Below are 12844 nucleotides of genomic sequence, written 5' to 3' on the forward strand. Positions count from 1 at the left end.
AGCGATTCGAGCACGCTGTAGTAGGGCTGTGCGATATGACCAAAATCTCATATCCCGATATAAGAATTCTATCGTCCGATAACGATATAAATCACAAAAATGTAACATTTTCTGTAAATTCTGTGAATCTCGGGCAGCTCGACTTGCGGGAAGTGTTTCCTGCTGCGCGTCATGTAGCTGGAGTCGAGTGTTTTAACCGATGCATGAAACGATACATTTTTAGACATAAGTTGTAACGGCCGCCGTTTTCTTTGTGAGTATTTATTACACGGCGTGCTGCGGGGAAAAGCCTGTTCTAACGTTTGAGTCTAAGGTTTATTTTTTAGCACCTGGCGGCTCTTTTTTACTTCTCATCCGTAAATAATCTGCTCTTTCACGTGATTCGGTTTATTTTGAAAAGTCTCAACAGGATCTTGAGTTTTATTGTGAAAGGTTTATGTGGAACATAAACAAGCGGACACGCGATGGTGTTACCGTCGTTGTTGCTAACGACAACGCATAAAAACAGGCACTTGTCCGTCCGTAGTGTGGTTATATTAAATATAAGAGAAAGAGAGAACTTTAAGAAATTAATATAGCCGCTACAGTGACCATCAAAACGATGAAAACATATTGCTGTAAACAGTTTATTTTGCGACAACACGAAACAAACGATAGCGTAAAATGAAATGATAGACGTTTTCATATTGGCATCCGATATATATCGTTATATCGAACAGCCCTACACTGTAGGTATTACAGGTACTGCACTGCAGTGGTTTGTATCATATCTATCGAATAGACTCAATTTGTACATGTAAATGGAGAGTCCTCTTCACACACTGAGGTTAATTATGGTGTTCCACAGGGTTCAGTGCTAGGACCAATTCTGTTTACACTATACATGCTTCCCTTAGGCAATATCATTAGAAGACATAACATACATTTTCACTGCTATGCAGATGACACCCAGCTCTATCTGTCCATGAAGCCAGATAACACACACCAATTAGTTAAACTGCAGGAATGTCTTAAAGACATAAAGACAAAGTGCACAAAAAATGAAGTTATTGTACTCGGCCCTAAAAATCTTAGAAATATGGTATCTAAGCAGATTCTTACTCTGGATGGCATTACCTCGGCCTCCAGTAACACTGTGAGGAACCTTGGAGTCATTTTTGACCAGGACATGTCCTTCAATGCACATATTAAACAAATATTAGGAATGCTTTCTTCCATTTGTGCAACATCTCTAAAATTAGAAATATCCTGTCTCAGATGTCTTGATGCACGCTCAATCATCCAGGAAAGGAAATCCCAAAAAGTTAATTCTGTTCATCTGGACGAAATGTTTTCAGTGGGAGAAACGTTTCGTGACTCATCCAAGTGACTTCTTCAGTCTCAGCTGACTGCAGGTTTACCCAACCTTATAAACAGTACCTTTGCCTGACTGAAACCAGCACCACTGACGAACAGTGGGCTGTGAGGTCAGTTTCTTGACCATTAATATTGATCATTATTTTTGCAAATTGTCATGATCATTGATCAACAACCACTGATCAATGACCATTGATAATAGATTAGAGTACTGTTTATAAGGTTGGTGTTACGTTGCAATAGGTGTAGGCTGTTGGGTGATTCCCATGAGTCTTCAGTCACATTTTCCACTCACTATGTGTTTATACACCTCTTTGCATTTAATCATTAGTTATTATTAATCTCTGTCTTTATCCTGTCTTCCTTCTCTCACCCCAACCCGTCGCAGCAGATGGCCCCGCCCCTCCCTGAGCTGGGTTCTGCCGGAAGTTTCTTCCTGTTAAAAGGGAGTTTTTCCTTCCCACTGTCGCCAAAACACCTGCTTATAGGTATGATGGTTTGGGTTTTCTCTGCTGTATTATTGTAGGGTCTACCTTACAATATAAAGCGCCTTGAGGCGACTGTTGTTGTGATTTGCTGCTGTATAAACAAAATTGAATTGAATAGAAGTCCAAATAAATTTTTACAGTTTTAACATTAAAAATAAACTGACTGTCATTGTGGAAAAAAGCAACAAAGAAACAGCCTGGAGCAAGGAAAGGTCCCTGCAGCTCCTACTTTGATTCTAAAAACATGATGAAGGAGGAAATTACAACAGTTTCTGAAAGAAAGTCTAATTGTTTCCAAATGTGAATCACTGTGTTAAACTGAAAATTCCATTTGGCCAAAATACACACTACCCTGCTGGCGTGTCAGGGTCGACAACAATACACTGGACATGCCAATTTCATCCAAGTACAAGCAGAACCATCAAAGCCATAAAAAGATTCAATCTACTTTCTTTTGAAACCTTTCTGCACCTGTGTTGGTCTCACAGCAGTTTATGTATGTTATCAAATGACTGCCAAATTTGTCCAGAAGATTAAGGCAATGCTGTGAAAACACAAGGAATAGCCCATGTACAGCAGTGCACAGGCACGTGGTATTTACTTCTTACTTCACTCACAGAAATAAAATCCTCCTATAGCTTTATATTCTCGATAGCTTTGCTTAACTAAGAATATTTCCCTAAAAATATGCATTTTCTGAATCTAAAACACCCCAAGCCTGAACTGCAGCACAGTGCCAGTGAGTACAGACACCTGCCTGCCAAATAACCAGACTGCAGCCAAAAATCTGGACATTATCATTCATTAGTTACAGCTGAGATTTTTCTTCAAACCACCAAAATATTACATCAATTTGCTGACCGTAAATGTGCTTGTGATGTCGAGAGGTTGGTGTTTAGTCCAAGGTAAGCTGCATGTTCAGTGTAAAGCCACCAGATTCATCATCTAAGCATGACTTAAATCCAAGACATGTGAGCACACATCTGTGAAAGACTGCTGAAAGCAAAGCTTTTGCAATTAGAGCATGTCATTACTAAAATAACATTTATTTTAGGAATTTAAATACTTATCTCCCCACTCCTGAATCTCAACCTTTCATCCTGTCACATTAAATGTTTGTGCAAAAGTTACTGTGATAAGACTGAACTAAATTACATTCAGACCTGACAGGAAACTGTTTCTCCAGCATACAAATTATCTTCTGCAAACACCATCTGCAGCACGCAGATTTCAACTGAAACGTAAAAGATAATCTTCTACCTGTGTGTCAACAAGTTTCCACCACCATGACTCTTTTAGTGTTAGCGCTCTGTTTTTTCCAAATCCTTACCCTCTCTAATCTCAGACTTTTCTTCTTCGTACACATCGCTCGTAACGCTTACCTGGCAATGTCTGATGAAGAGCGCGGCTACTATGAAGCTCAGGACCAGTGATCCCAGTATCATGGAGTTACAGAACTGGAGGAACCACACGCTCAGCAGGCTGCTCACTTGAACGAGGTACAGCGTAGTCACCTGGAGAAACACACCAACAACGTAAAGAAGAAGCGAGTGAGTGTTGACTTGATAGCCTGGTCCAAAAGTGGACCAATGAAAGAAGACCATAGACTGTGTGTATGGTTTTTAAATAAAACAGCAGCATGCTATTCTAACAAGGTTGCAAAAAAATCTAAGAACATGTTAATATTATAAAGACATTATTATCTCATCCTTAAAGAGCACCTCACACTCCGACTGCCGACTTATTTGTGACAGATAGAATTTCCAAAAGAATGGGAGTTAGAGCCTTCAGATATCTGAATTCTCATTTGGACTCAGGAGACAGACACCCTCTGATAAAAATGACAAAGCTTCTGTTTAAGGCTGGATCAGGTGACCCTGACCCATCCCTTACTTTTGCTGCTTGAGGCCTTCCTGTGACGCACTGAGCCTTTATTTTCCACTCCTCTCATTTCCCTCCTGGTGTGTCCTTTTCACTGCTGTCACAGTTCTTTTAGCCCGTCCTTTATTTCCGAAGCAGCAGATACATCTGTGTATTTGATTTGGCAAAGAGTTCACACTGGATTCACTTCCTGATGTAACCCTCCCATTTAAACTGGCCTCCCATTAGATCCTGTGGCCCCCTGAGGTTGGGTTTGTGTTTCCTCTCAGAATTAAAACAGGAATCTGTCCTAAATCACACGTTAGATGAATGTGTCAACCACTACACCTTGTTCTGCCAGTTAAAAACTAGCCACCAGCCACTGTACTCGACACACTCTTTAAATAATGACAGGGCCAACATGAGGCTTGGGGAATGCTAGCAAGTAAAGGCCACACAGTATACCGAGGCTACATCAGCCCAGATGTAAAATGAATGTTAATCTACCATAAATATCTGGAAAGGTGTAGCAATAGAAAAGTTGGAGGATGAAAAACTTGCACAGCTTTGGCTCCGCTCTCCTCTCTGAGTTTTTGAAGCTAACTGACCTGGTGATGCAGAAACTGGCATAAACCTTGAAGCCAACAAAACAACATGAATCCATGGAGCTGGTCACCTCAGACATCTCCTGCCTCTAACATATCAATCAGCCAAGAATAGGACCACCATCCTGACTGAGCTAACCATGTCACAGAAGGAAATTGGAAGGAAGAGCTGCACATATGGAGACCTGCATGTTACTGGAGTGTCACGAGTTAAGTTAAAGAAGGCCAGAAAGCAGCTGACAGAGAACGCAGAGGAGGAGAAACACAATGTGGTCTCAGAGCCAGCTGGAGGGATAATAGGGTGATGTCCCTGCTGCTGCCCGTCCACTTGGAGATGTTCTGGAAACAAGGCTGAAAACACTGCTTTCCTCAACTGTGCAAGACTCGCACGGCCTCTTGCAGACCAAATGTATCTGAAAATATCCCAGACACAAATGGATGTAGCCTAAATATTATTTAATAGTTATTTGCACATTTGGATGTTAAAAAGAAGAGGGTGGAGGAAACGTGTGCAAGTAGTAACTAACACCAGCACCTCCATGCAAGCCAAAATGGTACGGTAAGTCAGAAAGTCAGCAGAACTTTGTGAGAAACACGACTTTTTTCCAGATGCACTCTCTCTCTGTGTGCTGGCAACAGCAGCAGCAGCAGCAGCAGCTCTGTCTCTATGAATACCACACGCAGAGGTATGCAGCATGCTCCGGGCCTAACACAGCAAAACATCAGTGAGAAGTGGCTTCCAGCTGGTGACCTTACAGCAGGCCCTAGGCCACCACCTGAGATTCAACGAGCAGGAACGCTCCATAGGTGTTCCAGCTACCTGTACAACTACCTGAGTTAAGCTGCATAAAAGTAAGGCTGTGGGATACGTTTTAAAACACAAGATAAAACAAACAAAAATACACCTGGTGTGTTGGAATAAATGTTCCACTTATTGTTATTTTTCTTACAAACAAAGGAAGAATTCCAATTTCAGTTGGACATCATGGTTTTTTTCATGAGGTGAGCGCCAAATCAAATCAAATCCTACTCACCTCCACTGCACACGAGTGAAAATGTATGAGAGGAATAGTTTGAGCAAATAAGACGGAAACTATCTGCATTGCAAACACAGCTGCGAGCAAGTGAGGAATAGAAAATTCTGGTGTTTGTAAAGTGGGTGAACTGTGCGTGAACATGTGTCTGTCCTTCCAACGCTCAGGAATAGATTCCCAGGAAAGTAACACTTCTTGTTTTCCAATCAATGCAAGTGTTTTGATTATCTGAGCTTCTCTTCACCTTTTCTCACCTCTCATGATGCAAAACCTGACCTCAACCTCAATCTAACCCCAACAACTCTGTTATCTCTGCCTACACTTCAGTCTTTAGATAACATATCTACTACGAGTACAGAAAGATAGCACAATATGATACGGCTACTGAGTCTCACTAACTCAGCTCTGCAACAAATTACTTGCAGACCGAAAGGATTTTTCTCATAGCTCAACAATGGAAAAACAGACAATTGTTGCCAGGACACCTAAAGTCAGCTGTTACACTTTATAATATATTAGTGTTTAATATATGTCAAATTTTTTAGCACCTATAAAAGCTCAGTGCCACTGATTGGGACACATGAAACTATAACCAGAAGCTAGACCCTATAAATATCTGGTCCTTCTTACCTGTGTAGTTGTTAAGAAGTCACCGCAGTCCAGGGTGTAAATGACGAGAGCCTGAACCAGTAGAATGAACTGGTTGAACTGCCAGGTCAGACAGAAACAGAACGTCGTCACATACATCAGCCACACCATCACTTTCTGAGGAGGAAACACAAACATACGTGCACACGGGGTTAGACGATTAATCTGCATAACTACAGCCACGCTGCCTGATCACATTTCTTCTGTGCTGCTTGTACTACTAAATTATTGAGTGGCTCGCCCCATCAGGCTGATCTATGTGGCGAGGTTGGGCTATAGCTCTGCGCTTACCTGCTGTAATGTGGTGAGCTGGGGTCTGAGGTAACAGGTGATAGCCGTGACCTGCAGCGCTAAGAAGGGCAAAGACCAGTTCTCTCTGAGGGAGATGGTGAACTCTACACGAGTGGTATCTACCCTGAAAGGAGAATGATTGATGAAGCGATGGAGAGATGGTGTTAAACCGTTTCAGCTAAACACCGTGAAGGAAACAGAAGTCTGGAACTTCTGGTGGTTTGAGAAAAAGATAAAAAAAATTAAATCCTGAGTTTTCAAAGCGCTCTGGGGTTGTACAGCGTTTACAGCTCCAAATGGACAGCAGAGAAAACGCCAGGAGGGTTTTTGAGACTGTTTAAACTTTAGTGCACTTCCAACAGTGCGGAAAAGTAGGCAAAACCCACACACCAGTAACACAAACTAACAAAAGAAGAATTAGGTCTGCTTGTCCCGTACATGCACTGTGTCTGTTTGGTTTGTCAGTGGATTAGCTACACAACCTGGAAGGTCCACTAGCAACCAACTTTCAGCTACGAAGAAAAGTGCTTTATTTATGGACAGCCAGTCACTTCTTCCACTCACTATAATAATAATAATAATATCTATATATATTTGACACATTCGTATTTAAAAAAAACTGCTGAATCAATATTCAGGATGGACTGGCAAATTCTGGCCTACACATATACTGTATACAAAAGATGCACAGAGCCCATAGGTCTAAAAAATGGCCAGTAGGGGGAGATTCCAGGGGTTTCAAAAAGAAGTCTGATTATACTGATGACTATGAGTGCATTCATTCTCAAATGATAGCTTAATTTTTATTACACTTAATTTTAGTGTTAATTGCTACTTTTAAGTCTTTGTTCATATAGCAGGGATTTTAATTTTGACATTAAATTCTCATTTAGACTGAAATAGACCACAAAGTAGAGGTCAGAGTGTTTCAAAGCTTGGCTGTGTGGTGACTGAGCAGTTGCTGAGTGTGCACTGAGCTAATCACCCCCTCGATCAACAAATTAAACAACTAACTAAAGAAATTAGGAAAATAAAATTTGTTCTTGAAATGCTTAAAAACACTCAGGGAAATTAAAAACTCTCCTGGAAACTTTTCTTTGACCAATAACGCCAAATATGTCAGAAGCCACATGATGTCACTGACATAACTTAATGTTTGAAATCTCTCACCGCTGAGAATTTTGGATGGTTTCCACAACTCTGGTGTTTTTGTAGGCCAGCTTGAAGGCCGTCTATTAGGCACAACCAGCTGGTAGGAAGCTAAAAACAAGGATGAAATATTTTGTCAATATTCCAGATCTATTAAGAAGTCCGCTGCTGATGTGCAGTGCATCTAACACAGTGTTTAAAACTCTGCTCACACTACAGTAAAGAGCAGAAGTTTAGAGGAGACTCTGAGGGACACGACTCTCACATAACCTGAAATTTCTTAAGCTTTTCTGACCCTTCGTGCTCACACCGCTGCTAAAAATCATGTGTGAGTAACCAGATTATTGATGTTCCCTGCAAACATCTGTGTAGTATGACCCCACTGATCACTTGCATAATGTATATGCTCAGATGTTGAAGTCACTGATCTAAGAAATTAAGACGATAGATGCTTCAAGCTAACAAACACCCACGGTTTGGGATTTACAGCCCATCACTTCTAAATCCAGACGATTGGTCTGAAGTGAATGCAAAATACGCACTTAAGTCTTCTCTTCCATCTGTGGGAGATTTTTAACTGAAACCTAGTAGAATGTACTCTGGGTTTGACAAAAAGGTTCGCTACACAAGTTTTATATATATATAACATAAACAATTAGACCTTCCCATCTCTCTCGGTTGCCTTTCACAGCCTGTGGATTGATTTGCACAGTATGTGAGACACTCGGGATAAATATTCCACAAAAATACAAATAATGTGACATTTATGCTCACTCCCAAGTGGCGGTCCAGCATCTCAGCATCAACAGTGAGCAACACAAAGCAATCGCTTAAGTTTACTTCAATGTCAACAAACGAGTTGTTCAGACCAAAGAAATTGATTTTAACTTCACATAAGGAAAGAAAAGAAAAAACTTTTGGGGCTTTAGATGGCATTTCACTACTGACAGCCAGTGTTGGGTAAGTTACTTTAAAATAGTAACTTAGTTACATTACTAGTTACTTCTATCAAAAGTAACTCAGTTACTTCAAGTTACTCGTTACTTTCAAAGTAACTAGTTACTAGGGAAAGTAACTTTGGTTTTACTCAGAATTCTCTTGTTAATGTGTTGCTTCCGTAACTTTGCCAGTCTTCTAGCTTGCTTACTTGCCACAAGTGCACTGTGCCACCTACCAATAGAAAGGAAAAGATAATGTGCATATTTCCACGAGAGAAATCCCACGCCTGGACCGTCATTGACTGCTGCCATGATTCTAGCCTATGTCACAGCGTCATGTGCGCCTTTTACATCCAACACAAAAACTGCAGTCGTGGTGCTTTGATTGTACTCAGAACTCAGAAATTCTGCCTTCTGAATAGGAAGATGTAGGTAACACCAGACTGCAGATGAGCTGCATACAGGGCTGGACTGGGACAAAAAATCGGCCCGGGCATTTTGGCTAGAGACTGGCCATTATAGGAAAAATCATAAAGCCTTTGAATGAAAACAAACGCTGTTGTGACAGTGATGTACACTGTTCTGATGGTATATATGCATCAATCTATCAATCCTTTGTTGTAAGATTCAGATAATTGTTTTTTAAAAGCTAGACATTTTAAATGAGAATAAGAAAGAAAAGTATTTCTTTGTGCCCCCGTCTCCCTGTTAATGCCCTACCTGGCCCCCCTGGCAAAACTTAGCTAGATCCGCACCTGCACAGTTACCAGCTGTCAGCTACCTAAAAAAGGATCCTGGGGTTATCTGTCTCTCAGAAACATTTCATAACTTCCCTTCAACTCATTCATGTCACCTAAAAGGTAAACCTGTTTCTCCATCACCTGTTCAGCTCTGATGATTCAGTAAGGACATCTCCTGGTTTCATCTTCATGTTTCCCTCTCACCAGATCACCAAACCGATATCATGACCAGCAGCTTTTTTGCAGCTGTGGCTCCAGCAAACATCAGCTGATACTAGAAAATATTATTAAATAAATTCTAACAACAGCTGATCAAGCTTAAACGTGCTGCTGTTGTTTAACGCACATCGGCTGGTTTCCTGTTTCTGGCGCAAAGTGGGCGATAAACAAACAAGAGAGAAAAGCCGATCAGCTGACCATTGATGAGTTTTCATGATTGAAGTAGAAACGGGAGAGGGGGGGGGGGGGGGGGGAGAATGAGAGAAGAAGAGGCAGCTGTGCAGCAAAGACACAGAATAACTCCAGCTTTGTGTCTTTTTCATTGTAGCTGAATTACGGGACAAACTGTTCCTTTTCACCTCAATAAGAAACGCGTAATATTTTCTCTGAATACCAGACAGGACGGTTGGCAACTCTAATAACTTATGAACAAAATAAAGTTCAACATCATTAACTTCATAGCACCCACCCAGCTGTATAGAAACTCCGTCATGCTAGCTAGTACGCAGTACGGAAAAAGTCAGAATAACGAAAATAAACTACACCTAAACTTGGTTTATATCTGACCCAGATAGACTGCAGGTCATAACTTCTTACCTGAAGTTCAGTTCACACTTGGACCGGCGGCCGCCTCAGGTCTCTTTTCCTTCTGCGTCCCCTTTCCCTCATCCACCTGCTGCCTCCACCACTTGCTAATGTTACAGAATCTGTGGAAGCTCCGCGATAGCCACCACACAAAGTAACGAGTAACGACCCTATCTAAATCCCAGTAACGACTAACGCGTTCCTGATTTTGGCATAATAACTAGTTACCGTGCTCGTTACCACAATAATAACGTAGTTACTGTAACGCGTTACTTAATAACGCGTTAGTCCCAACACTGCTGACAGCATATGTGAAGAAACAAATGAGCTACTGCTTTCAGCATTCAACAATGTGTCATGATTAAGTAGGCGGGTAAGCCAAGATCAGCTAAGATTAGCTAGAAGAAACCCATCTAATGAAGGATCAACATCAGCAGGGAATTGGACTCACAGAGAGCTTCATCCAAACTCAAGGAGGGGAGCAAACCTACTTTGTCAACTTAACCGACTAACCATCACCAGGTGGCTAAAGCCTCAGTCACACTTAGTCATGTGAAGGTAAAAGTTACATAGTACTGACTTTTTTAACCCTCTTAATTCAAGAGCATAATCCTAGCTATGGTGGTCGCTGTAGGACAAACATGTTGTGGTCACCTAAGGGTGATGCCAGGTGTCAATGAGTCAGTAACATCCCTTCTTACCAATGACACTGATATTGAGGTGTGTTTCCGAGAATAGCATACCTGTCAGTAAGGCTTCTGTTTTTGCCACCGTTACTAGCTGTTATTAGCTGCTGTTAGCTACTGCTGTTAGCTGCTGTTAGCTACTGCTGTTAGCGGATGCTGTTAGCAGATGCTGTTAGCTGCTGTTAGCTGCTGCTGTTAGCTGCTGCTGTTAGCTGCTGCTGTTAGCGGATGCTGTTAGCGGATGCTGTTAGCGGATGCTGTTAGCTGCTGTTAGCTACTGTTTGATGTCTTTTAAGTAGATATAATATGGTGAATAAACTTTCAGATGATGTCAGAATGTAATCAAACTGTGATTTTTAGGATTTTCAAGCCTAACGTTAGCTAGGATGATGTTAGCTTATAAACAGCTGCTGCCTTTTGTTGTTTGGGTGGTTCGTTTATGAAAACATCAATTTGTTGGAAGATATAAATACACACTAATCTATTTATATTTATCAGTACAATATATTTTCTTTGTGTTACCTAACCTCAAAAAAAATTACCAACTACACCTTTAAGAGTTGATCCATAAAAGAAATTTAAAAAAAGGACACTGTTATATTGAGAGAAAAACTGCCATGACAGAGTCAAGAAAGGAACTAACTCTCTCCTCCTTCACTGTGTCACGCACACAGATAGTTATTACTCACCTGTTAAGGATGTACCAGACCCCGGTGAGCGCACCAGCAAGCCAGGAGCCAGACAGAAGCCACGCTGTGAGGTACAAAGCGATCACATACACAGCTTGGAGCGAGAACACTGTGTAAATGTAAAAGTACACGGGCTCCAAATATGACTGGGCCACACACACAAAAACACAGACACACACATACACAAAGGGAAGCCATTAGTTCATTAGGCAGCGCGATTGAATGCACAGAGTTGACAACAGTGACAGCAACTGACTCGGGCACTCGAGAACACTGTGGCATTTTCAAAGTTGTGTCTGATATTTCACTCCCTGACATTCTTGTCTCTCGGTGAGACAGCTGATGAAGCTTAGTCGCGGTTTCTCGGTTAATTGTTATGCCAATACAGAAACCTTTTCCTCCAGTGTGACAAGTGTAAGGGCTCCGAGTCATGTCAGCTAAAAAGACAGAAAAACAAAGGAATGCCACTGCGCCTCAAACACCTTCTCCTCATTTGACTACGATCATTACAGTAATAAAGCCAAAAGAAAATACATTTTTCAAAACACTGGAGAGTGACTTTACTTTCTCCCCCCCACCCCTACACATAAAAAGGATGTGTTAATTAACAGAACAAATGACAAAAGTCCCAGACAGTCTAGCTGGTGTAGCTGAGGTCTTTAATCTTTTGTGTGTTACCAGCCGAGATGACAGGTGAGTGTTGTATTACCTGTATGGGCAACAATCTGTAGAGAACACTGAGAAAGACCTCTTGGTAGATATTCATTCGCTGCAAGAGGTTAATGGTCCTCTTGGATTCTGTCAAGTTGTCATGGATCATTTCTTTGAGCCCTGCAAACACAAAATTCACACACACAAACACACCATTTGAAAAAAATGCCACCAGTTCTTTAATATTTTTTTACAAACTGATAATTATTATTGGCTTTATGACAGCCAGGGAGGAAGGGGTGTTAATGTTTCTCAAAGCTCACCTGGCTCATTTATTTAGCTCAGACTCGCGCCATTAGAGAAAAACAACAGGGTCGGAAATTTGTATCAACCACTAAAAACACAGCGCATTGCTCAAAGCACGCTCGGAACGCTTCAAACTTAACTTCATTTCCTGAATTTTAGCAAACTAAATGTAGTTTGTTCTGTTTTTCTCCAAAAGGAAATCCCCTAAATGACCCAAACATCAATCTAATAAATAAAGCATGTGAAAATTTCCTGCAGTGCTTTATTGGAGATGGGTTGTGGGGCAACTTCATCCCCCATGAAATAATAAAAACAACCTTTGAGGGGAAAAAAGATTTTTGGTTTAAAACATTAAAAATGTAACAAATGCGCCCCGTGTACAGACGGGTGTGTCCTCACCGCAGAGGCCTGGATGCTAGTCAGCTCTCATCTCACCACCAAAAAAAAACAGCAAAAAGCCAAAAATATAAATCTTCTTTTTAAGCGAATTGTTGATTTGGCAACTCTTAAAGTTTTTGTTATTTCTCGGATACGTTGATTTAGGTTTCTCAACCTTCTTCATTTGCATCGACATCTCTTTGGACCTTAAATTGAGACTT

The 12844-nt window shown here is 41.1% G+C and overlaps 1 protein-coding gene across 8 annotated transcripts in view; it reads right to left on the reverse strand.

Annotated features, from left to right (window-relative positions):
- Nucleotides 1–12844, reverse strand: part of dpy19l3 (dpy-19 like C-mannosyltransferase 3) — an 82733-nt gene that overhangs the window by 49301 nt on the left and 20588 nt on the right. For all 8 annotated transcript variants that reach the window (XR_014877926.1, XM_085184729.1, XM_085184603.1 and 5 more), the window contains 5 exons: nt 11998–12119; nt 11289–11434; nt 6283–6406; nt 5974–6108; nt 3227–3358 (listed from right to left, as the gene is read on the reverse strand). Coding sequence is in view for 7 of the 8 variants with exons in the window: in XM_085184729.1 (XP_085040855.1) it covers nt 3227–3358; nt 5974–6108; nt 6283–6406; nt 11289–11434; nt 11998–12119 (659 nt within the window). In the remaining variant the exon portion in view is untranslated. The remainder of the gene's footprint in view (nt 1–3226; nt 3359–5973; nt 6109–6282; nt 6407–11288; nt 11435–11997; nt 12120–12844) is intronic.

The sequence above is a fragment of the Neolamprologus multifasciatus genome, chromosome 1 (genome assembly GCF_963576455.1).
Source record: "Neolamprologus multifasciatus chromosome 1, fNeoMul1.2, whole genome shotgun sequence".
NCBI classification, from domain to species: Eukaryota; Metazoa; Chordata; class Actinopteri; order Cichliformes; family Cichlidae; genus Neolamprologus; species Neolamprologus multifasciatus.